This window comes from Lissotriton vulgaris, chromosome 1_1 (genome assembly GCF_964263255.1).
Source record: "Lissotriton vulgaris chromosome 1_1, aLisVul1.2, whole genome shotgun sequence".
Lineage (NCBI taxonomy): Eukaryota > Metazoa > Chordata > Amphibia > Caudata > Salamandridae > Lissotriton > Lissotriton vulgaris.
The window spans coordinates 1,989,224,719-1,989,249,517 of NC_141685.1; the positions used below are offsets into that span (position 1 = coordinate 1,989,224,719).

Sequence of the window (24,799 nt, forward strand, 5' to 3'; positions counted from 1 at the left end):
ATCCCCCAGCCCTGTCACTCACACATCCCAGACAGTCAGATACACATACCAGCAGAGGCGGGCTGAAATGGTTAAGCAAGCAAATGCTAACTTTCTAAAAGTAGCATTTGCAAACACAGGATATTAAAATAAACTTTACTAAAAGAAATATTTTATCATTCTGAGTTCAGGCATACTAAACACGACTCTCTACCGTGCTCCCTGAGCCGGCTGGGATTATAGGGTGTAATAATTCCAGCCGCTCGTTCTGGCCTAAAGGAAGCAGGTAGCCTTACAATAGTGAAATACGAATTTAGTTGTAATTCACTACTAGGACATGCCACGCACATCAGGGCTTGTCCTACCTTACACTTACAATGCACCCTGCCCTCGGGCCTACCATAGGGGTGACTAACATGAAGTTAAGGGAAGGTTTGGCGGCTGGCAAGTGGGTGCACTTGCCCAGCCAGCGTGACAGTACGCGACTGCACGCGGGGTCTGCAATGGCGGACCCCAGACACATCTTACGGCTGCCTCGGTGGGTGGCGCAACCAGCGCTGCAGGCCCACCAGCAGTATTGGCATCTACAAGCCCTGGCACTCCTAGTGCACTTTACTAGGGACTAACAGTAAATCCAATGCACCAATCATGGACATCAATCACACGTACAATTTACAGTAGGGAGCACTTGCACTGCGGCACGGGTCAGCCGTGGCGCAGTGCCCTGAGTATCGGAAAACCAGCAAGACATCGGAGGCACATCAGCAAAAAGTGGAAGGGAGACTCACGCCAAGGTGCCAGGTCTAACAATGCCCCTTCCAAAACTGATTTACAAACCCAAATTGTGATTCGGTAACATGCTAATGACTCTCAATTTAGAGTTGTACATTTGGAAATGCCAATTTGCACTTTTGCCATTCGGCTAATTGAGCCATTGGGACCTTAAAATGGCTTTGTATATCGTTTATTCCCCCGCCCCCCTCCCCACAGAGGTGTCTGGAATTTCTTGCCACCTGGCCCTGGCCCCAGCTTATCTGGGGGCACAAAAGACTAGTGTGAAACCCTTTGTGCGTGTGCTGTAGCAGAGCCTTTGTGATGAGCATGTGTCATAGGTGGCAGCTCCATCCCCTCTCAAGTCAGAGATATCCCCTACTACCAGCACCTATTCCCCCTTTGTCTCAATGTCAGGGAGCACTATACAGAGACCTACTGCCTGCTATGCCTAGTTTTGTGACCCAGGTTACAGGCTGCCGGCGCCAAATGGTTAGGACAAGAACATGCACATTTTTTTAAAACAGCATTTTAGGAATTGTGAATTACAGTCCAACTTTACCATTAAAGAGGGTTTCAAAAGTCAGTTCTTTAGAGACCAAACTTGACTTTCCTACCTGATCCTAATTTAAAGTTAACTTGTAGCAGTGAAAAATGCATTTAAGAACTTTTCACTACCTGGACATGTAAAAGTGAAAAGTATGTGTCCATTTTTTTAAATACACTGCACACTGCCCTATCAATCAATCAATCAATCAGTCTTGTATAGCACAGACTGTCATCCCAAGGGGTCTTCAGGCGCTGACGTTCTGCGAGCCTTGGTCCGAAAGCCATGTTTTGAGCTTCTTCCTGAATTCTTCAAGGGAAGGAGTGGTTCGCAAGTGGAGGGGAGGTCATTCCAGGACTCAGGACTTGGCAGCCAGGTAGGAGGAGGAATGACCTCCACAGTGTCTCCGATGGATGCGGGGGATGTTCGCAAGGGCATGGGCAGCAAAACCCAACTCCCTGGTGGGTCGGTGGAATGTCAGGTGATTGATTTAGGCGGGACAAGAGTTGTGGAGGAACTTGTAGGAGTGAGTCAAGAGTTTGAAGAGGCATCTTTTCTGGACAGGGAGCCAGTGGAGGACTTTGAGGTGAAGGGTGGAGCTGGTTCTTCTGGGCATGTTGAGGATGAGTCTAGCTGTGGAGTGCTAGATGGTCTGGGGGAGGTTGAGGAGTGAAGGCGGCTAGAGACGAGGACTTGGGTGATCGTTTTCCTGGTAGACATAGGCATCCATCAGCAGATTTTGCAGAGCATTCGTAGGGTGTGGAATCAAAACGAGGAGATGGTGTTGACTTGTTGCTTCATAGCCAGTTGGCTGTCCTGTATGATTCCAAGATTGTGTGCGTGGTTGGAGGGGGTTGGTGTGGGACTGAATGTGGTGGGCCACCCAGGTCAAGGTTTGGTTCCAAAAGATGAGTACCTCTGTTTTGTCCGAGTTAAGCTTGAGGCAGTTGGCCTTCATCCAGGTGGCAACGTCCAACGAGGTGTTTTGGAAGTTAGCTCTGGTGGTGTTGGTGTCTTCAGTAAGGGAAAGGATAAGCTGTTTATCATCAGCGTATGAGATGATGTTGAGTCTGTGGGAGCAGGTGATGTCTGCTAGTGGAATCATGTGTGTGTTGAAGAGGGTGAGGCTGAGGGAGGAACCCTGGGGTACACCGCATATGGTGCTTTTGGGTTTGGAGGAGAAGGGAGGTAGATGGATTCTCTGTGTTTGACATGAGTGAAATGACGACATCCAGTTGAGCGTGTTGCCTTGAAAGCCAATGTGGTGGAACCTGGTGATGAGGGTGTGGAAGGAGACGGTGTTGAATGCCGCAGAGAGTTTGAGGAGTATAAGGGCTTCCATTTCTCCTTGGTCGAGGAGTCATCTGATGTTATCCATTGCTACGATCAGGGCGGTCTTGGTGCTCTGGTTAGACCAAAAGCCTGATTGGGAGGAGCCTATCAGGTTGTGTTTTTCGAGGTACTCCTCAAGCTGACGGTTGATGGCTTATTCCAGGACCTTGGCAGGGAAAGGAAGTAGTGAGACGGGGTGGTACTTCTTGAGTTCACTGGGATTTTTTCAGAAGAGGCTTGACCTCTATGTGTTTCCATGTGTGGGAAATGGTAGCTGTTATGATGGAGGTGTTGAGGATTGCTGTGATGTTGCTGCTGATTTCTTTGCCTCCAAGGTTGTAGATATGGTGACGGCCGTGGTCCGTGGGCGCACCGGAGTGGAATGAGTTTATGGTGGTGGTGGTATCTTGGATCAAGAGCTGATTCCAGTCCATGAGCCGGTGTGTATGGGTAGCATCGGTTTGTTCGCGGAGGCGATTGAGGTCGGGAAGTTGGAGGTTAAAGTTGCTCTAGATGTCTGTGATTTTGTGGTGGAAGTAGTCCGCTAGGGTGTTGCAGAGGGCCTGGGAAGGGTGGATCATGTTTTTGGTGGCAGCTGGGCAGGAGAACTCTCTTATGCTGTTGAAGACAATTAGCTCTGACGAATCCTGTCAGGCGATCCTTACTACTAAATCAGGCTCCCCCTTTGATCCCTGCCCTCCCCTGATCCTACATGCCATAATCAACACCGTCAATCCCATCATAAACAAAATAATAAATGTTTCTCAGTACACTGCTAAGATCCCCACAGAATGGAAGCTTGCAGCTGTAAAGCAGCAACAAAAGAAACAACTTGCGGACCCCTCAACCCTTTCTAATCTTTGACCCATTTCTCTTTTACCTTGCCTCAGCAAGATCACAGAAAATCTTAACACCCAACTTACAACATACTTGAAAGAAGCAAATCTGCTTTACCCCCACCAATCCGGTTTTAGATCTCAACACTCAACAGAATAAGCCCTACTGTATACGGCTGAATCCCTTAGAGCAGCCCTTGCCAAGGAAAAAATGCAGTCCATGTTTTATCAGATCTGTCAACACGGTCTCACATATCATCCTCCTAGACCATCTTGTATCCTTTGGCATTTCCCATACAGTGGTAGCCTGGCTAAAGAATTTCTTGCAGAACTGCAGACAAGTCATGACTCTGGGCCAATACAAATCAGAAGTAAAACAACTGCTCTCGGGTGTCTTTCAGGGGTTCAGTCTTAGCCCCACACTCTTCAATGCCTATATGGCCCCATTGATCAGCCTGATATCGTCCATCATCATAGAGACCATTTCATATGCGGGCAATACACAGTTGATTATCAGTTAATTCTGGTTCTGGACGATAACACCACACAGGCGAAAGAAAACCCACACCTATGTTTAACCACTACTTTCAATTGGAAGAAAACTAACCATCTAAAGTGAAACTCATAAAAAACGGAAACACTTCCACTAGGACAAGAGAACACTTTCTCTCCTAAGGCTTGGCAGCCAGCCAACACCACCCCTCCCTCCCAACACTGTGAAAGTGGTTGGAAACCTGGGAATTAAATTTGACTCCACTCTCTCCATCAAACAGCAATCACTGGCAGTTGCTGGAACTTGTTTCCATATAAAACACTCCAAAAATAATTTGATCTGCGTCCCATCTCAGCCAGACAGACAGTTGCAGTGGCCCTAATCACATCCAGACTGGACCACTGCAACAGCCTTTACGTAGGTGCGAACAAGTCGGTTTTACACAAGCTCAAAATGGTCCAACATGCAGCAGCATATCTAGTGCCAAAATGGCCTAGGAGGTCTTCTGCATTGGCAGCTTTAGAAACACTCCACTGGCTGCCAATCCACAAAAGAGTTCTGTTCAAGGTCCTGATAATAACCTTCAGGATAGTTCACTCCTCAGGTCCTCTCTACCTCTGAACCATATTCGCCTGCTTTATACCCTCCCCGAGTCTTAAGTCATCCAAAGCTAATCTGTTGAAAATACTAGCATTTAGACATGCCTCAAAGGGAGGAAAATCGCTTGCAGTGATAGGTTCTAAGGTGTGGAACAAACTCCCCAACCAGCTCTGCCAGTTTCGATCCGATACACTCTTCAGGAAAGCCCTAAGGACTTGGATTTTCTGACGCCGATGCAGAACTCTTATCTAATGCCTTTACCTTGCTTTCGCAGCCACCCAGTACGTTCCCAAACCCGGGTTCCGCTGAGCGCTATGATGCACCTCGGAGTGACAGTATCGCTCTACAAGTGTCCAATTACATTACATTACATTACAAGAGTTCTTTGGTGTGGTTGGTGCTTGCCTCAATGCCGTTGGTGAAAAAATCCTTCTTGGCCTCCCTAAGGTCGTGATGGACATTGTTGAGGGCAGATCTGAAGGTGTTGAGGTCTGAAGTGTTCCTGCTGGAGCACCAACATCTCTATAGTTTCCTGCAGTCACATTTGAGGGTCAGTAGTTAGGAAGTAAACCAGCTCTGTTGCTGGTAGTGTTCTCCATGGGGACAATGGTGTCGACGGCAATGAAGATCCAATTAGAGAAGTAATGGATGCTGAGTTTTAGGGTGTCGGAGTGGATGAGCCTAGTTTGTTCGAGGGCAGAGATCCAGAGAGGTTCCGTGACTCTGCAGCAGTTCCAGCAGGGGTATGTGGGTGGTCTGGTCAGCGTTCTAGTGAGCCCTCAATGGTGTAGTGGTTGGTGCTGTGGTCTGTTCAGGTCAGCTCGATTACGAGTGAGAACTTGATTTTGCCACTGGAGGAGAAAATGGGGTCCAGTGTGTGGCCCGCGATGTGCATGGGGGAGGTGACCAGCTGAGTGAGGCTGATGTTGCTCATGTTCACCTGGAGGGTGCTGGAGTTGTCGTCATTGGGGTCCTCAAGATGAAAGTTAATTAAAGTCTACCAGGAAGATGTACAGATTGTAGTTGATTGCGAGTGGGGGACATGAAGTCTGGGATGGCATCGCAGAAGCTTGGATGGGTGCCCAGGGGTCTGAGATTAGAGTTCCTCTGATGGTAAATTTGGCATCTAATCTGATTTGAAAGTTGACGTGTTCCAAGATCGATGTAATGTCGTCATCTGAAATGGTGCATTGGAGGGTGTCCTTGTGAATGATGGTAATGCCTCTGCTGTGTCTGCCAGGGTTCCTGCGATGCTGTACTATGGGCCTGTTTAGGGCCTACTCTTGGGGTGACTTATATGTAGTAAAAGGGCATAGGTTTAAGCCTGGCAAAATGGCAATTTAAAACTGCACACACAGGCTGCAGTGGTAGGCAGGGGATCTTCCCTGCTAAGGTGGAAAAACATCGCTCACTCCTTTTCAGAACTGGAAAAAATGAAAAATAAAATGATAATAGCGCTCTGTTATTATCATGTTATTTTTCCGTGCTGAGGCAGTTTTGTGGGGCGGGGCTGGGCGGTAGTGGTGGGCACCCTCCTAAGTGTGCATTTATGTTTGGCCGACCGTCTCGGGACGGCCAAACAGTCATGTGCACTTTGCATGTTCTCCACCCAGGCTGCATTACAGCCTGGGTGGAGAACATGCCCAGGCTCTCATTTTCTGGCTGGGCACCGAACCACGGCACTCAGACCAACCACAACACTGTATTTCAGCATTGTGATTGGCTTATAGGAGACTGGATGCTTCCTGTTTCCTGTTGGCACAGAAGCCAGAAAGAGGACGGAGAGGATGGAAGAGAGGCACTAAGTGGTTTTTCTAACCACTTCCTCACTACTGCTTCCCAGGAGCAAACGCCACTGATGACAGGCTGAGACATGATAAAAAGGCTACTCAAGTGGGTGTCACAATTAGTGCTGCAGGTGTAATAGTAGCATTTATTTTACAGACCCCTATGTACTTACATTACCATTTTACAAGGGACTTACAAGTAAACTAAATGTGCCAATTGAGTGTAAGCCAATTTTATCATGTTTAGAGGAGAGAGCGCAAGAACTTTAGCATTAGTTAGCAGTCCTACAACTCAAAGAAAATGGTTTCGGAAAGCAGGAGAATGAAGGCAAGCAATGCTTTTTTGTAGTCAAAATGGTTTCGATCATGAAAGGAATCAGAGAGGGAACTAGTTGTCCCAGCATGTTCCAGTTCATATGAAATGGTGAAGGCGTTAAGATGAACTGGGGAGTAGTATGTGCATTAAATGCTTATTTGCAAAGTTGTTTTTCCATTGTTCTAAAATTCTGCAAATTGTACACTCTGTAAAGTTACATGAGCATGATTCTTGACTTCCATACACTGGAGCATGGGGTGATGAAGACCACAATACGGAAACTGCATAAGGTAGGGAAGAGTTTCTTGACAAGACATATTGTATTAAAATATATTGATGTTTATTTTATTTAGAATTAAACAATTCCTAACTCTATTTTATTCATTCACAGAAAAACCCAAACAAAATTGATTCTTGAGTCTAAGGCTGGGATTAGGAGATGAGTAGTAACTAAAGAAATCCTGCTTTTTCCATGAGGAGGTTATTTGTTGTAAAAATATTTAAGTAACTGCCATAGGAATTACCTCTGCCATACTATTCCTCTGGTTGGAGATAATTCAGCTGGTGCATACACCAATGCATTTCTTCTCCAATACAGAATCAATCATTTTTTTCCCAGAAAATGTCAGACCTACAATTACACTCCAATCCTAAAACAGTACCCCAAATGCTGACAAAAATATTGGGCCCATTACTTCCTTATTTCTTCCTTGCAAACATCAATGAAACACCAATTAACACAATAACAATAAAAGAGTACTTACCTTCTTCCCTGATATTCCTTTATAATTGCTGTCTTCTCTATGGTATCCTTTCCATTGTAGACTTTGTATGGACCTTCAAATGTTCCATTAAACTACAAAAAAAATATGATAATGTAAGACTATAACATAAACAAAGAAAAAATGGCTAAGTGAAATATAAGCTTTGGAGAAGTGCTTCAGTGTATTATTGTATATGCATGCAAACAAATGTGTATATAAGTAAGAAATAACAATTCCCATTGGAAACAGGCTCAGAACACATGGTGCTACCTTTGCCAATGCAGCCATTGCATTCTGCACAGTTCAAGATAGTATCAGGGCATTCCTGAACATTCTTGACAGATCTTAAACTGTGCTCTGTAAGACCCACTATATCCTAATTGTGCTGCACAATCCACCAAGGAGCCCCGTAATCGATCCAGACTTCAATACCTAGTCATAAGGGGCCATATGTCAGTTTAGGCCTCAAGCACACTATATGGAATCCAGGCACGTGTCCAGCTGTTAAATAAACACGCAAGTGCTAACTCCAATACGCTTGCATTTCATGGCAAAGTTGTTCATAGTGAGCTTGCTAATGTGAAACTGCACATTTTGATTATGGAGAAATTAGATTAGGAATACAGAATGATCCATCCTCATTTCTTCTTCATGTTGTAGAATCTACCATTTGACCCATTCAAACAAGTACAAGTACCAGCAACCCTACAAATGTCTAGGCTCAATAACTGATACTACTACAGATCAAGACAACACTTAGGATCAGATGTACAAAGGCCTTTTTCGGAACGTTAAGAAATGCAAAACAGCCTTTTCCTATGTACAAAGGCCTTTAGGGAATAACAAAAAACGATTTCTACTGAGTAGAAATCCCATTTTTCCATTCACTAAATAGGAAATAGCAAATAGGGAATTCCTGTTTCCGATTTCTTTGCACTTGTACAAAGTATTTCCTTAATGCAAAATGAGCATTTAGGAAATGCAATTACCATCGACTTTGAATCAAATTCTTTTTTAAAAAGCACCCCAAAGTGCAATAGAGCGCACACATGCCCCTAGGGCACATGTGTGCTCTAAATGTGCAACACTAGTTTTGGGGTGCCTTATGGGGAGCCTTATGCCCATAGCATTTCCTAAATAGCAATTTCCTAATTGGTAATCGCTATTTAGGAAATGCAAAACCTGCCCTTTGGTACGAATGGCATCGGATTTCCAAATTGCGATTTCTTACAGAGTAGGACTCACTATTAGGAAATAGGTAATTTCATACATATCATTTGTATTTCCTAAATAACTATTCCTATGGAGTTGCATTTCCGTACATAAGGTGCCTGCGTTCTTACTATCCAAAAGTTTTGATTATTCTACTGAATACAACACTCATAGGATTAACAGCCACCTTAATAGTGTCTATGATCAATTATAGCTGCTAAAATAGTTTAACCTTTGCTGCAATCAAGATGTTCTGGAGATAAATGATTTTGAATCACCAGATCTATCACTGGTAATGTTCTTTCAGATATGATGAAGTAACTTAGGTCATTTACAAGTGCTGCCTTATGTCAGACAAAAATCCTTCTCAGTAACAGGCTGTAGTATCTTAGATTGTTAGAGTGGTCCTTGGGGTCAGACACAAATACTTTCAGTAGCAAGTTGCCACACCTTAGGTCATTATTAGATGTACTTGGAGTCAAACACAAATCCTTTTCTGTAGCAGGCTCTAGTACTTTAGGTCCAGGGAGTCAGGCAAAAGCTTTCCTAAAGTACAGTGCTGTACATTAGGCTGTTGCTAAAGGTCCGTGAAGTCAGGCGTTTGTCCTTGTTATAATCAGGCTGCAGCACCTTAGGTCATTTCTAGCGCTCTATGTAGTCAGAAACCAATCCTTTCTGTAGCTGTTACTAGCGGTCCCTGGAGTCAGACATAAGTACTTGCTGTAACCAGGCTGCAGTATCCTATGCAGTTACCCGAGGTTCCACCGGGGTCCACCTTTGGCCCTTCAATCTCAAAACACCAAATAATTATGTATACAGAAAGTGTCCTTCAATTAATTTGTAAGAAGTGGAAAAACATTGGCAACAAGGTAAACAGCATGGCTTCCACAAGCCTATCACTTTTTGCTTGTTTTCTATGTACTAAAGATACATGTTAATTCTGGGTTGTGGTAACAGTTACTGTCAAAGCTCTAAGAGCATTCCTGTTCATTTTTAATGAAGTTGTACTAGCATTCTTAGTTAATACCAGGCACATGTATATGGAAACAAGAAACATAGGCCTAGATGTATCAAGCCGTTTGCGAATCGCAAACGGTCTTTTTGCATGTTTTGGCATGCATCAAAAATTCGCAAATTAAGGAATCGCAAAAAATTGCGATTCCTTATTTTGCCATAGCATTTAATCGCAATTTTGCGATTCCTTAAATGCTATATATGTAGCATTTTTCATTTGCGAATTTAGGTTAAGAAATCGCAAATTACCACCAACTTGTAGTTGATGGTAATTTGCTAATTCTTTTTAAAATGCACAATTTGGCATTTTTTTAAGGTGGCATATGACGCACACACATGCCCATAGGGCATGTATGTGCGCCATATGCACACACATGTACATTTCAGGGGTGCAGCAGGGTGTCCTTGAGACACCCCTGCACCCTTGAAATTATTCTCAAATTTGCGATTAGCAAATTGCGAATCGCAAATTGAGATTTATTTCACAATCATTCCTATGGGCCTCCTGGCCCATAGGAATGAATGGGAAATTATTCCTTAAATGCAAATTCGCAAATTGGCAATTCGCAAATAAGGAAGATTAAGAAATCGCTAAAAAATAGCGATTTTCTACATACATTCCATCTTGCGATTTCTAAATAACGATTCCTTAAAAATCGCTATTTAGAAATAGCAAAATGGAATCTTGATACATCTGCCCCATAGTGTGGCTACAACTGCATGTTTTCTTGCTGTTTTATTGTACAAGGAGGTAGTTAACAGTGCTTAATTTGTACAAGAATGAGTGCCAGTGCCTAAAACTCTGCTCAGAACCCAGAGACCGGTGCAATTAAATGTTACAATTAAATAAGGTTGTCCATTCTTAAATCTACTTCAAGCCTCTTGATTCACAACCAGACACTCCGTGGCCTTTATATCACTCCTGCAGGTTCTTACTTTCTCCCTTTGCGACGGGTTTTTGGAATTTCTCTTCCTGCGTCTTTCTGCTTAGTATATTTTTACCCCCTCTTTTCCCAGTAAAGATTTGATGCAGAAAAAAAGTGCCAGTCACAACAAATGAGTGATGGTGGCCTCCTCTGGTAACCACCGGCTCAGTTTAGGCACTGGGGTTGCTAACAGTCCTTGGAATGGCAGTCAATGGCAGACTATTTTCCCTGGTTAGTATGAACATAAACGCAAATTCAGAGACAGGGACAAAAGTATCTTATGTTACCGCTGCTCAGTATGAAGCAAGAGGAAGACAAGGGCTAGGAAAGCAGGGAGAGAAAGTAAGAAGAAAGAGAACATGTTGTAGTCGGGGAGTAAGATGAAAAGCCTGGAGGAGGAAGATGGAAGCAGAAGGGAAAAGGGGGTTGCAAGGAAAGAGAGCAAAACACGCGAATGAGGAAGTGAGAAGAAGAGAGAAAGTGAGAAAGTGAGGGCACCAATAGCACAGGCACCAGAAGCATTGTACTAATGCATCTGACCAATGACTCTTCAGATAAAGCTCAAAACGGATTCCTAAAATATGTGGCATTGGACAGAAAACCCTTAGAGTTTTTTTTCAAGAAGTATGTGTTAGCTATAGAATAGCACAGTAACAGGGAAAATATGGAGTTTAGACTTAGGACCTTATTACAAGTAAGGTGTGCAGACCTCTTTGAAACCAACTACAAAATTGAGCTTTAATATTAACTAAGACCTGTTTAAAAAAAGAAGATGAACAATATGCTTATGGGTTGTATCATTCTCTTTAAAACTAGTATCTGCACTTTCCACTGGTCCAGAGACCCTAATTGCCAAGGAAGAAACCCAACTAACCATAAAATCCTCGAGAAAAAAATGATGCCTCGGAACTAGATAGCTTTATAAGTAGATTCTTAAAAAACAATACCTAATTCTTATTGAAATCTCTACAATCACATAATTGAACAAGATAAGGTTATTCCAACAATGGGGGAAATTTAAATACCTGTCATACTGAAACGAGGCCCAGACCCTCAATAATGCTCCTTTATATTCCTATTTCCCTTTTTAATGTTGATGTCAAGACTTTTACAAAATCTGAGCAGACAGGCTTGATAATATGCTCAGTCTGATTAGTGCCAATCAGTCCAGTTTCACTGCTTGCAGACAAACCCGTGATAACATTAGAAGACCGGTGCACCTGGTTGAATAAGCAAAGATATGAAGATGCCTGTGATACCTTTGTCTTTGGATGCTGCAAAGTCTTTTAACATGGTAGCCAGGTCCTTTTAACACATATGTCTATTGCCTCATTGAACAGTCTATGATCTAAAGCTTTCTCATTGAAGAGAGGTGCATGTAAGGACTGCTAATGTTCCTTTTACTTTTCATAGTAAGTATAGAACCAATTGCAGAACACATCCAAAAAGCAAACATGAACTAGATTATACTTTTTGGACCAGATGATTATAAAAACTCCCTCTCCACCGATTGCGTGCTTCTAACATTAGGGGACCATTAGTCATCTCTCCCCAAATTAATAGTCACCTTGAAAAAATTCAAGGCAGTTTCAGGCTAAATTAAATAGAGATTTCCTAAATTCTAAATTTGACAGTTCTAACCTATACTGCCCGGTACCTAAAAGATACATTCCTTTTGTGATGGACTAATAGATATATTAAATACGAAGGTATTAAAATAATGACATGTGTGATGTGATGTGAGGCAGATTTATATAGTGCACTACCACTCCAAGGAGCATCTTGGCGCTTAGATTCATGTACTGAAAGATGGTAACAGTTCCTGTTCTCATGCTGCTGATAGAAATTTTACACAAGTGTTTTGCAGGTTGAGTCTGCCATGTTGTAGATCCATGTTTTAAGGGACTTTCTGAACTTCTGCTCGGAAGTGATTGCACGAAGTTGATAAGGCATCTTGTTCCAAGCCTTAGCACCTATTACTGCTAAGGATTTTCCTCCTTTTTTCACCAATCGAAATTTTGGGACAATCATCAGTTTGGCTTTTGAGGATCTAAGTTCTCGAATGGGGTGATATTGGTGAATGTTTTTATAGAAGTAGTGTGGGCCATGCTTGTGAAAGGCCCTAAAGACAATCGTCAGGACCTTAAACAAGATGCACTTTTGAATGGGGAGCCGATGGAGCACATCCAGTGCTGCAGAGGCTGAGGATTTCCTTGGCCATCTAAGAACCAGCCTTGCTGCAGCATTTTGGACCATCTGCATCCTATGCAGGGCATTTTTGTTTACTCCGGCATAGAGGCTGTTACAATAATCCAACCTGGATGTTATTAGCGCCACTGTAAAAAGGAGGATCTCGCACAGCAATGATAATCGCGGTGGAAGGATTGTAAAGAGTTGTAGTGTGCTGCACGGGGAAAACACTGTCTGGCCAAGCAGTGTAATGTGAATAACCAAGGAGAGGCTCCCCCGCCTAGGAGGAGAACGCCCCGGAGCACAACGTATGGGTGACCAAGAGGTCTGATGCAATAAACGTAGAATAGTCAATGTTAAATGTTCAAAGTGGAAATATTCAGCTTTCCATTTTTATTTAGAACTTGTATCGCTTTTAAAGTGCGTAACGAAGCATGTAATCCATATCAGGTACAAATGAATTAAAGCATATTCCTTTTCACACATCCCAGTGCATTTCGGGCGGAGCCCATCATCAGGGGATTACTCTACACAAAAGGCAAAAAACCAAACTGTAATGGCATAGAAATACAATCGTGCACCAGTAAATGTCAAGATCGTTTTCACAGAGCATATGCAAAAAACATCAGGTGAGTAAACAGGGAATAAAAGCCCAAAAGCGGGGGTGACGGAGGGTACCCATGTGTAAGCACGAGATAGGGGGAACGGGGTAAAGGCAGCGGACACAAACCAGGTGCGAGTTCGAAAAATCGAATGAAGAATAGCGTGACCGGGTTAACAAATCAGTGACGGAGAGTGAACCACAGTGCTTACCAAGATACAAAAAGCGGGTGAAACATGCGGGTCAGGCAGTACTAATGTCCCGAGTAGGGTACTTACACGTGCAAAGAGGAGTAGGGACTCCGCGGAGTTCCGTGAAGTTCATCAACAAAGTGAATGGCGAACGGGATTAAAGTAACCGAAGGCGGGTGATGGACAGTGAGAAAGGACTGAAAGTCCTGAAAGGACGGTGTTAAACAGCGAGAAAGGACTAAACGTCCCAAACTAAGTTCTCGAGACCCAGTGAAGGTATGAGCGCCATATTGGAGCGTGCAAAAAATAAAACAAAGTGACAACGTGTAATGAAAAAATAAGTGAAAAAACATGAAAGCATGCAGCATAAAAAGTCGAAATATACAGTTACAGATAACAAAGAAACTCAATGCGATCATTGAGCCCGGAAGGGGCCATCGTGGAAAGGTAACGGATCCAAAAGTTTTCGCGTTTAAGCAAGTGGTTCTTATTGTTCGTGGTGATCGGGACTTGTTCGAGTATTTGATATTTCAATTGGGCCACTGTATGTCTATTGTCCATAAAGTGAGTGGCGACAGTAGACTTGAGGTTCTGAGTGCGGATGTTGCTCTTATGTTCTAAGATCCTCACACGGATCTTCCTTTCGGTATGGCCAACATAACACTTGCCACAAGGGCATTTCAAAACGTATACAACATTTTTGCTGTTGCAGGTAGCGTTCACTTTAAGTTTTATGGCGTTGCCTTTCATTGGATGGTTAATTACATTTCCAAGAATACAATTATTGCAGTTGCTGCAATTGTGACAGGGTTTGAGACCCGTGTAAGTGACATTGGTCTTGGAATCACAAGTTTGACTGAGGATCTCCTTGAGGTTCTTGCCTCTGGTGAATGCAAATATAGGGAGCTCATTAAACACACCCTTAAAGTCCGGTTCCAAAGTTAAGATGGGCCAATGTTTACGAATAATTTTTTGGAACTGATTGGAAGCTTTAGAGTATTTAGAGACAACCACCAAGCGTTCAGAGGGTGTCTTCACTTTAGGTTTTAATAAAGCAGTTCTGGTACATTTCTGGCTCCTCTGGGTAGCTAAATCTAATATCGGGTTAGGATATCCCCGTGCACGTAAACGTTCAAGAACGGTCTTGATTTGTGTCTTGCTTTCTTCTTCGTCGGAGACAATTCGTTTGACACGAAGTATCTGGGCATATGGTAAATTGTTCTTCAATCCCATGCGATGGAAGCTCTGATAATGCAGGGTAGAGTTCCTATCCGTAGGTTTACGGAAGATGGTGGTGGACCATTCTCCAGATTCTCTCAAGATTTTTACATCAAGGTAGTGGACACAATGATCATTGAAATCCCAGGTAAAATGTATCCGTGGAGTGATGTTATTCCAAGTAGTGAGGAAAGTAACGAGTGTTTCAGTTGTACCTTCCCATGGAAGGAATATGTCGTCAATGTATCGCAAGTATAGTCGGCCATGTTGACACCAGAGGTCTTGACATATGATGTGGGATTCTTCGAAGATCCTCATGTATATATTGAGCGTAGCATGGAGCTGCAGAATTCCCCATGGCCGTGCCATTGAGTTGTAGGTACCATTTGTTGAGGACAGAAAAATAGCTGTGATATAATGTGAACATGGTGAGTTCAATCAAAAACACTTTCAAGTCATGGTCAAGATCAGATGATGCTAAAACAAGTTCAACCGCTTCGATGCCTCCGTCATGAGGAATCGATGTGTAAAGGGAGCAGACGTCCACAGTACACATGATGAGTTGGGAATTTTTCAGCTGGTTCATGGTCGGTTCTAGTTTAAGTAAAAAATCGGTGGTATCTTTAACAAATGACTCGGTGGTTGTGACAAATGGTTGTAGATATTTGTCCGAAAATTTACCCACGTTCTCATGGATGCTACATCTCGTCGACACAATGGGTCGGAAGGGTGGATTAGTCGGGTGTTTGTGCATTTTGGGAAGCATATACAAAACTGGGGGTCTCGGATTGTTGGGTATGAGATATCTCTTAGTTCTGTCGTTGATGGTACCATTTTCGAAAGCCTTGTTGATGATCTGCGTCAAGTCGGTGAGGTATTGCTGGGTGGGATCCCCCGGAAGAGAATCATAAGTGTTGGTATCCCCAACGTGTACTGCTATTTGTTGTTCATAAAAGGTGGTGTCCATGATCACCAGGGCACCACCTTTGTCAGCATTCTGGCAGGTGATATTCGGATTGTCTGCAATTTTTTGAAGAATGTTTCTCTCTTTGCGGGTGAGGTTCCCGCGAGTTGCAGGTTGTGAGAACGGTAATTTGGATATTTCTGATTTCACCAAGTTCTCAAAGGTGTCAATTATTTTGTGGCTGAGAGGAGCCAGGAAAGTGCTATGGGGTCGTAATCCTCGAAGCATATCTTCCTCGTGAGATGTGATTGGACTGATATTTTGAAAATAGTGCTTTAATTGAATGTTACGTATGAGTTTAAATGCACTGACTTCTAGTTCTAAGGTATTGGTACCAGTGGTGGGAACAAATGACTGGCCTTTCTGTAGTGTGTTGATTTCATCATCAGATAATCGGGTCGAGGATATGTTAATGACAAGGTTATCTTCAGGGTTCAGCATCTTCCTTTCGGTTTTTTGGGTTTGGTGGTTGGAGGTGTTTTTTCTGACTCCTCGGCGGGTTTTTCCCGTCCGGGATCTTTTTGTTGGTCCGGACCTATTTCTAAAAAATGAACCGCAGGATCGGTGGAGGTGCTTGGTGTCTGAGGATCAGAGTCGGGTCGAGTAGTGGGTGGTCGTGATCTGTGTTCTTCATCGGAAGATGAGGTTTCGTTGGCAGAGAAAAGATTGTAAGGTTTATTGGGGCGTCGGCGGGCGTACACCTCTGCCCAGGTGTACACCTCGCCGAGCTTATAATCTATGGAGTCTCTCTTAAACTTGCGTAGTTTCCTTTCTTGTGTTTCCCGTATATGCTTGTCCAGTTGGATGTTGACATCGTCCAGCATTTTTTTGAGTTCTTCTTCAGTCATGGCGTCATCTAGCTCCTTTCTGACGTTGATGATTTCCAAGGACAATTCATCTAAAGTTTTGGCCAACTCCTCCACGATCAAAAGGATCAGATCGAGGGAGCATTTATTCAAAATTAAATACCAGCGTTCCACGAATTTAGTGTTGTTTTTGCATAATAGTGGTTTTAGTGGCACCCGAAGGCCGCAGGGGATCCGTTGAACACGATGGTACCGGATCGGGGTACTGGCGTGTAATTTTTGATTCGATTGTTTCTTCAGTGGCCCAATTGAAATATCAAATACTCGAACAAGTCCCGATCACCACGAACAATAAGAACCACTTGCTTAAACGCGAGAACTTTTGGATCCGTTACCTTTCCACGATGGCCCCTTCCGGGCTCAATGATCGCATTGAGTTTCTTTGTTATCTGTAACTGTATATTTCGACTTTTTATGCTGCATGCTTTCATGTTTTTTCACTTATTTTTTCATTACACGTTGTCACTTTGTTTTATTTTTTGCACGCTCCAATATGGCGCTCATACCTTCACTGGGACTCGAGAACTTAGTTTGGGACGTTTAGTCCTTTCTCGCTGTTTAACACCGTCCTTTCAGGACTTTCAGTCCTTTCTCACTGTCCATCACCCGCCTTCGGTTACTTTAATCCCGTTCGCCATTCACTTTGTTGATGAACTTCACGGAACTCCGCGGAGTCCCTACTCCTCTTTGCACGTGTAAGTACCCTACTCGGGACATTAGTACTGCCTGACCCGCATGTTTCACCCGCTTTTTGTATCTTGGTAAGCACTGTGGTTCACTCTCCGTCACTGATTTGTTAACCCGGTCACGCTATTCTTCATTCGATTTTTCGAACTCGCACCTGGTTCGTGTCCGCTGCCTTTACCCCGTTCCCCCTATCTCGTGCTTACACATGGGTACCCTCCGTCACCCCCGCTTTTGGGCTTTTATTCCCTGTTTACTCACCTGATGTTTTTTGCATATGCTCTGTGAAAACGATCTTGACATTTACTGGTGCACGATTGTATTTCTATGCCATTACAGTTTGGTTTTTTGCCTTTTTTGTAGAGTAATCCCCTGATGATGGGCTCCGCCCGAAATGCATTGGGATGTGTGAAAAGGAATATGCTTTAATTCATTTGTACCTGATATGGATTACATGCTTCGTTATGCACTTTAAAAGCGATACAAGTTCTAAATAAAAATGGAAAGCTGAATATTTCCACTTTGAACATTTAACATTGACTATTCTATGTTTATTGCATCAGACCTCTTGGTCACCCATACGTTGTGCTCCGGGGCGTTCTCCTCCTAGGCGGGGGAGCCTCTCCTTGGTTATTCACATTACACTGCTTGGCCAGACAGTGTTTTCCCCGTGCAGCACACTACAACTCTTTACAATCCTTCCACCGCGATTATCATTGCTGTGCGAGATCCTCCTTTTTACATTTCTACTTCTTCTGTCCTCGGACCTCAGCACGCCACCAAGATGAACTTTGAATTGGTCTCAGGCATGACCGACCAAAAAGCCAGCACCTTTGCTTACACGACCGATGATGCAGATAAAATATATGGCATGATACAGGATGACATCACCGCCACTGGTAACACTCGCAGCGTGGAGAGCAATCTTCGGCAATTACTCTACTTACTGAAGAAACAATCGAACCAAAAATTACACGCCGGTACCCTGATCCGGTACCATCGTGTTCAACGGATCCCCGGCGGCCTTCGGGTCCCACTAAAACCACTATTATGCAAAAACAACACTAAATTCGTGGAACGCTGGTATTCAATTTTGAATAAATGCTCCCTCGATCTGATCCTTTTGATCGTGGAGGAGTTGGCCAAAACTTTAGATGAATTGTCCTTGGAAATCATCAACGTCAGAAAGGAGCTAGATGACGCCATGACTGAAGAAGAACTCAAAAAAATGCTGGACGATGTCAACATCCAACTGGACAAGCATATACGGGAAACACAAGAAAGGAAACTACGCAAGTTTAAGAGAGACACCATAGATTATAAGCTCGGCGAGGTGTACACCTGGGCAGAGGTGTACGCCCGCCGACGCCCCAATAAACCTTACAATCCTTTCTCTGCCAACGAAACCTCATCTTCCGATGAAGAACACAGATCACGACCACCCACTACTCGACCCGACTCTGATCCTCAGACACCAAGCACCTCCACCGATCCTGCGGTTAATTTTTTAGAAATAGGTCCGGACCAACAAAAAGATCCCGGACGGGAAAAACCCGCCGAGGAGTCAGAAAAAACACCTCCAACCACCAAACCCAAAAAACCGAAAGGAAGATGCTGAACCCTGAAGATAACCTTGTCATTAACATATCCTCGACCCGATTATCTGATGATGAAATCAACACACTACAGAAAGGCCAGTCATTTGTTCCCACCACTGGTACCAATACCTTAGAACTAGAAGTCAGTGCATTTAAACTCATACGTAACATTCGATTAAAGCACTATTTTCAAAATATCAGTCCAATCACATCTCACGAGGAAGATATGCTTCGAGGATTACGACCCCATAGCACTTTCCTGGCTCCTCTCAGCCACAAAATAATTGACACCTTTGAGAACTTGGTGAAATCAGAAATATCCAAATTACCGTTCTCACAACCTGCAACTCGCGGGAACCTCACCCGCAAAGAGAGAAACATTCTTCAAAAAATTGCAGACAATCCGAATATCACCTGCCAGAATGCTGACAAAGGTGGTGCCCTGGTGATCATGGACACCACCTTTTATGAACAACAAATAGCAGTACACGTTGGGGATACCAACACTTATGATTCTCTTCCGGGGGATCCCACCCAGCAATACCTCACCGACTTGACGCAGATCATCAACAAGGCTTTCGAAAATGGTACCATCAACGACAGAACTAAGAGATATCTCATACCCAACAGTCCGAGACCCCCAGTTTTGTATATGTTTCCCAAAATGCACAAACACCTGACTAATCCACCCTTCCGACCCATTGTGTCGACGAGATGTAGCATCCATGAGAACGTGGGTAAATTTTTGGACAAATATCTACAACCATTTGTCACAACCACCGAGTCATTTGTTAAAGATACCACCGATTTTTTACTTAAACTAGAACCGGCCATGAACCAGCTGAAAAATTCCCAACTCATCATGTGTACTGTGGACGTCTGCTCCCTTTACACATCGATTCCTAATGACGGAGGCATCGAAGCGGTTGAACTTTTTTTAGCATCATCTGATCTTGACCATGACTTGAAAGTGTTTTTGATTGAACTCACCATGTTCACATTATATCACAGCTATTTTTCTGTCCTCAACAAATGGTACCTACAACTCAATGGCACGGCCATGGGAAATTCTGCAGCTCCATGCTACGCGAATATATACATGAGGATCTTCGAAGAATCCCACATCATATGTCCAGACCTCTGGCGTCAACATGGCCGACTATACTTGCGATACATTGACGACATATTCCTTCTATGGGAAGGTACAACTGAAACACTCGTTACTTTCCTCACTACTTGGAATAACATCACTCCACGGATACAATTTACCTGGGATTTCAATGATCATTGTGTCCACTACCTTGATGTAAAAATCTTGAGAGAATCTGGAGAATGGTCCACCACCATCTTCCGTAAACCTACGGATAGGAACTCTACCCTGCATTATCAGAGCTTCCATCGCATGGGATTGAAGAACAATTTACCATATGCCCAGATACTTCGTGTCAAACGAATTGTCTCCGACGAAGAAGAAAGCAAGACACAAATCAAGACCGTTCTTGAACGTTTACGTGCACGGGGATATCCTAACCCGATATTAGATTTAGCTACCCAGAGGAGCCAGAAATGTACCAGAACTGCTTTATTAAAACCTAAAGTGAAGACACCCTCTGAACGCTTGGTGGTTGTCTCTAAATACTCTAAAGCTTCCAATCAGTTCCAAAAAATTATTCGTAAACATTGGCCCATCTTAACTTTGGAACCGGACTTTAAGGGTGTGTTTAATGAGCTCCCTATATTTGCATTCACCAGAGGCAAGAACCTCAAGGAGATCCTCAGTCAAACTTGTGATTCCAAGACCAATGTCACTTACACGGGTCTCAAACCCTGTCACAATTGCAGCAACTGCAATAATTGTATTCTTGGAAATGTCATTAACCATCCAATGAAAGGCAGCGCCATAAAACTTAAAGTGAACGCTACCCTCAACAGCAAAAATGTTGTATACGTTTTGAAATGCCCTTGTGGCAAGTGTTATGTTGGCCATACCGAAAGGAAGATCCGTGTGAGGATCTTAGAACATAAGAGCAACATCCGCACTCAGAACCTCAAGTCTACTGTCGCCACTCACTTTATGGACAATAGACATACAGTGGCCCAATTGAAATATCAAATACTCGAACAAGTCCCGATCACCACGAACAATAAGAACCACTTGCTTAAACGCGAGAACTTTTGGATCCGTTACCTTTCCACGATGGCCCCTTCCGGGCTCAATGATCGCATTGAGTTTCTTTGTTATCTGTAACTGTATATTTCGACTTTTTATGCTGCATGCTTTCATGTTTTTTCACTTATTTTTTCATTACACGTTGTCACTTTGTTTTATTTTTTGCACGCTCCAATATGGCGCTCATACCTTCACTGGGTCTCGAGAACTTAGTTTGGGACGTTTAGTCCTTTCTCGCTGTTTAACACCCGCCTTCGGTTACTTTAATCCCGTTCGCCATTCACTTTGTTGATGAACTTCACGGAACTCCGCGGAGTCCCTACTCCTCTTTGCACGTGTAAGTACCCTACTCGGGACATTAGTACTGCCTGACCCGCATGTTTCACCCGCTTTTTGTATCTTGGTAAGCACTGTGGTTCACTCTCCGTCACTGATTTGTTAACCCGGTCACGCTATTCTTCATTCGATTTTTTGAACTCGCACCTGGTTCGTGTCCGCTGCCTTTACCCCGTTCCCCCTATCTCGTGCTTACACATGGGTACCCTCCGTCACCCCCGCTTTTGGGCTTTTATTCCCTGTTTACTCACCTGATGTTTTTTGCATATGCTCTGTGAAAACGATCTTGACATTTACTGGTGCACAATTGTATTTCTATGCCATTACAGTTAGTTTTTTTGCCTTTTTTGTAGAGTAATCCCCTGATGATGGGCTCCGCCCGAAATGCATTGGGATGTGTGAAAAGGAATATGCTTTAATTCATTTGTACCTGATATGGATTACATGCTTCGTTACGCACTTTAAAAGCGATACAAGTTCTAAATAAAAATGGAAAGCTGAATATTTCCACTTTGAACATTTAACATTGACTATTCTACGTTTATTGCATCAGACCTCTTGGTCACCCATACGTTGTGCTCCGGGGCGTTCTCCTCCTAGGCGGGGGAGCCTCTCCTTCGTTATTCACATTACACTGCTTGGCCAGACAGTGTTTTCCCCGTGCAGCACACTACAACTCTTTACAATCCTTCCACCGCGATTATCATTGCTGTGCGAGATCCTCCTTTTTATATTTCTACTTCTTCTGTCCTCGGACCTCAGCACGCCACCAAGATGAACTTTGAATTGGTCTCAGGCATGACCGACCAAAAAGCCAGCACCTTTGCTTACACGACCGATGATGCGGATAAAATATATGGCATGATACAGGATGACATCACCGCCACTGGTAACACTCGCAGCGTGGAGAGCAATCTTCGGCAATTACTCTACTTACTGAAGAAACAATCGAACCAAAAATTACACGCCAGTACCCTGATCCGGTACCATCGTGTTCAACGGATCCCCCGCGGCCTTCGGGTCCCACTAAAACCACTATTATGCAAAAACAACACTAAATTCGTGGAACGCTGGTATTCAATTTTGAATAAATGCTCCCTCGATCTGATCCTTTTGATCGTGGAGGAGTTGGCCAAAACTTTAGATGAATTGTCCTTGGAAATCATCAACGTCAGAAAGGAGCTAGATGACGCCATGACTGAAGAAGAACTCAAAAAAATGCTGGACGATGTCAACATCCAACTGGACAAGCATATACGGGAAACACAAGAAAGGAAACTACGCAAGTTTAAGAGAGACACCATAGATTATAAGCTCGGCGAGGTGTACACCTGGGCAGAGGTGTACGCCCGCCGACGCCCCAATAAACCTTACAATCCTTTCTCTGCCAACGAAACCTCATCTTCCGATGAGGAACACAGATCACGACCACCCACTACTCGACCCGACTCTGATCCTCAGACACCAAGCACCTCCACCGATCCTGCGGTTAATTTTTTAGAAATAGGTCCGGACCAACAAAAAGATCCCGGACGGGAAAAACCCGCCGAGGAGTCAGAAAAAACACCTCCAACCACCAAACCCAAAAAACCGAAAGGAAGATGCTGAACCCTGAAGATAACCTTGTCATTAACATATCCTCGACCCGATTATCTGATGATGAAATCAACACACTACAGAAAGGCCAGTCATTTGTTCCCACCACTGGTACCAATACCTTAGAACTAGAAGTCAGTGCATTTAAACTCATACGTAACATTCAATTAAAGCACTATTTTCAAAATATCAGTCCAATCACATCTCACGAGGAAGATATGCTTCGAGGATTACGACCCCATAGCACTTTCCTGGCTCCTCTCAGCCACAAAATAATTGACACCTTTGAGAACTTGGTGAAATCAGAAATATCCAAATTACCGTTCTCACAACCTGCAACTCGCGGGAACCTCACCCGCAAAGAGAGAAACATTCTTCAAAAAATTGCAGACAATCCGAATATCACCTGCCAGAATGCTGACAAAGGTGGTGCCCTGGTGATCATGGACACCACCTTTTATGAACAACAAATAGCAGTACACGTTGGGGATACCAACACTTATGATTCTCTTCCGGGGGATCCCACCCAGCAATACCTCACCGACTTGACGCAGATCATCAACAAGGCTTTCGAAAATGGTACCATCAACGACAGAACTAAGAGATATCTCATACCCAACAATCCGAGACCCCCAGTTTTGTATATGTTTCCCAAAATGCACAAACACCTGACTAATCCACCCTTCCGACCCATTGTGTCGACGAGATGTAGCATCCATGAGAACGTGGGTAAATTTTTGGACAAATATCTACAACCATTTGTCACAACCACCGAGTCAATCAATCAATCAATCAGTGACACTTATAAAGCGCGCTACATACCCGTAGGGTCTCAAGGCGCTGGGGGGGGGGGGGGGTGCCGCTACTGCTCGAACAGCCAGGTCTTCAGCTTCTTCCTGAAGGAGAGGTGGTCTTGGGTCAGGCGCAGGTCGGGAGGGAGGGAGTTCCAGGTCTTGGCGGCCAGGTAGGAGAAGGACCTTCCTCCTGTAGTCGCTCTTCGGATGCGGGGGACGGCGGCGAGGGCGTGGTTGGCTGATCGGAGGTGGCGTTTGGGAGCGTAGAAGTTGACTCGGCTGTTGAGGTAGTTTGGGCCTTGGTCGTGTAGGGCTTTGTGTGCGTGGGTGAGGAGGCGGAAGGTGATTCTCTTGTTGACGGGGAGCCAGTGAAGGTCTCTCAGATGTCCGGAGATGTGGCTGGTTCGTGGGATGTCGAGGATGAGTCTGGCTGAGGCGTTCTGGATCCGCTGGAGTCTCTTCTGGAGCTTGGCGGTGGTACCGGCGTAGAGGGCGTTGCCGTAGTCCAGTCGGCTGGTGACGAGGGCCTGGGTGACGGTCTTCCTGGTCTCGGTGGGGATCCACCAGAAGATCTTCCGCAGCATGCGTAGGATGTTGAAGCACGCCGAGGAGACGTTGTTGACTTGCCTGGTCATGGAGAGGGAGGAATCCAGGATGAAGCCCAGGTTGCGTGCATGGTCTGTCGGTTTGGGTGCGGTGCCCAGGGCGGGAGGCCACCAGGAGTCGTCCCAGGCGGAGGGTGAGGAGCCCAGGATGAGGACCTCCGTCTTGTCCGAGTTCAGTTTCAGGCGGCTGGTCGTCATCCACTCGGCTACCTCTTTCATCCCTTCGTGCAGGTTGGCTCTGGCGGTGGCGGGGTCGTTGGTCAGGGAGAGGATCAGCTGGGTGTCGTCGGCGTAGGAGATTATGCTGAGGTTGTGTTTGCGTACGATGGCCGCGAGGGGGCTCATGTAGACGTTGAAGAGGGTGGGGCTCAGAGATGATCCTTGGGGGACGCCGCAGATGACTTCGGAG

At 44.4% G+C, this 24,799-nt stretch overlaps 1 protein-coding gene across 1 annotated transcript in view; it reads right to left on the bottom strand.

Annotated features, from left to right (window-relative positions):
- The window catches only part of CD36 (CD36 molecule (CD36 blood group)), a 553,162-nt gene that overhangs the window by 288,298 nt on the left and 240,065 nt on the right, over positions 1-24,799 (bottom strand). Inside the window, exon 5 of the mRNA XM_086919832.1 lies at positions 7,426-7,517. Coding sequence (XP_086775958.1) covers positions 7,426-7,517 — 92 coding nt within the window. The remainder of the gene's footprint in view (positions 1-7,425; positions 7,518-24,799) is intronic.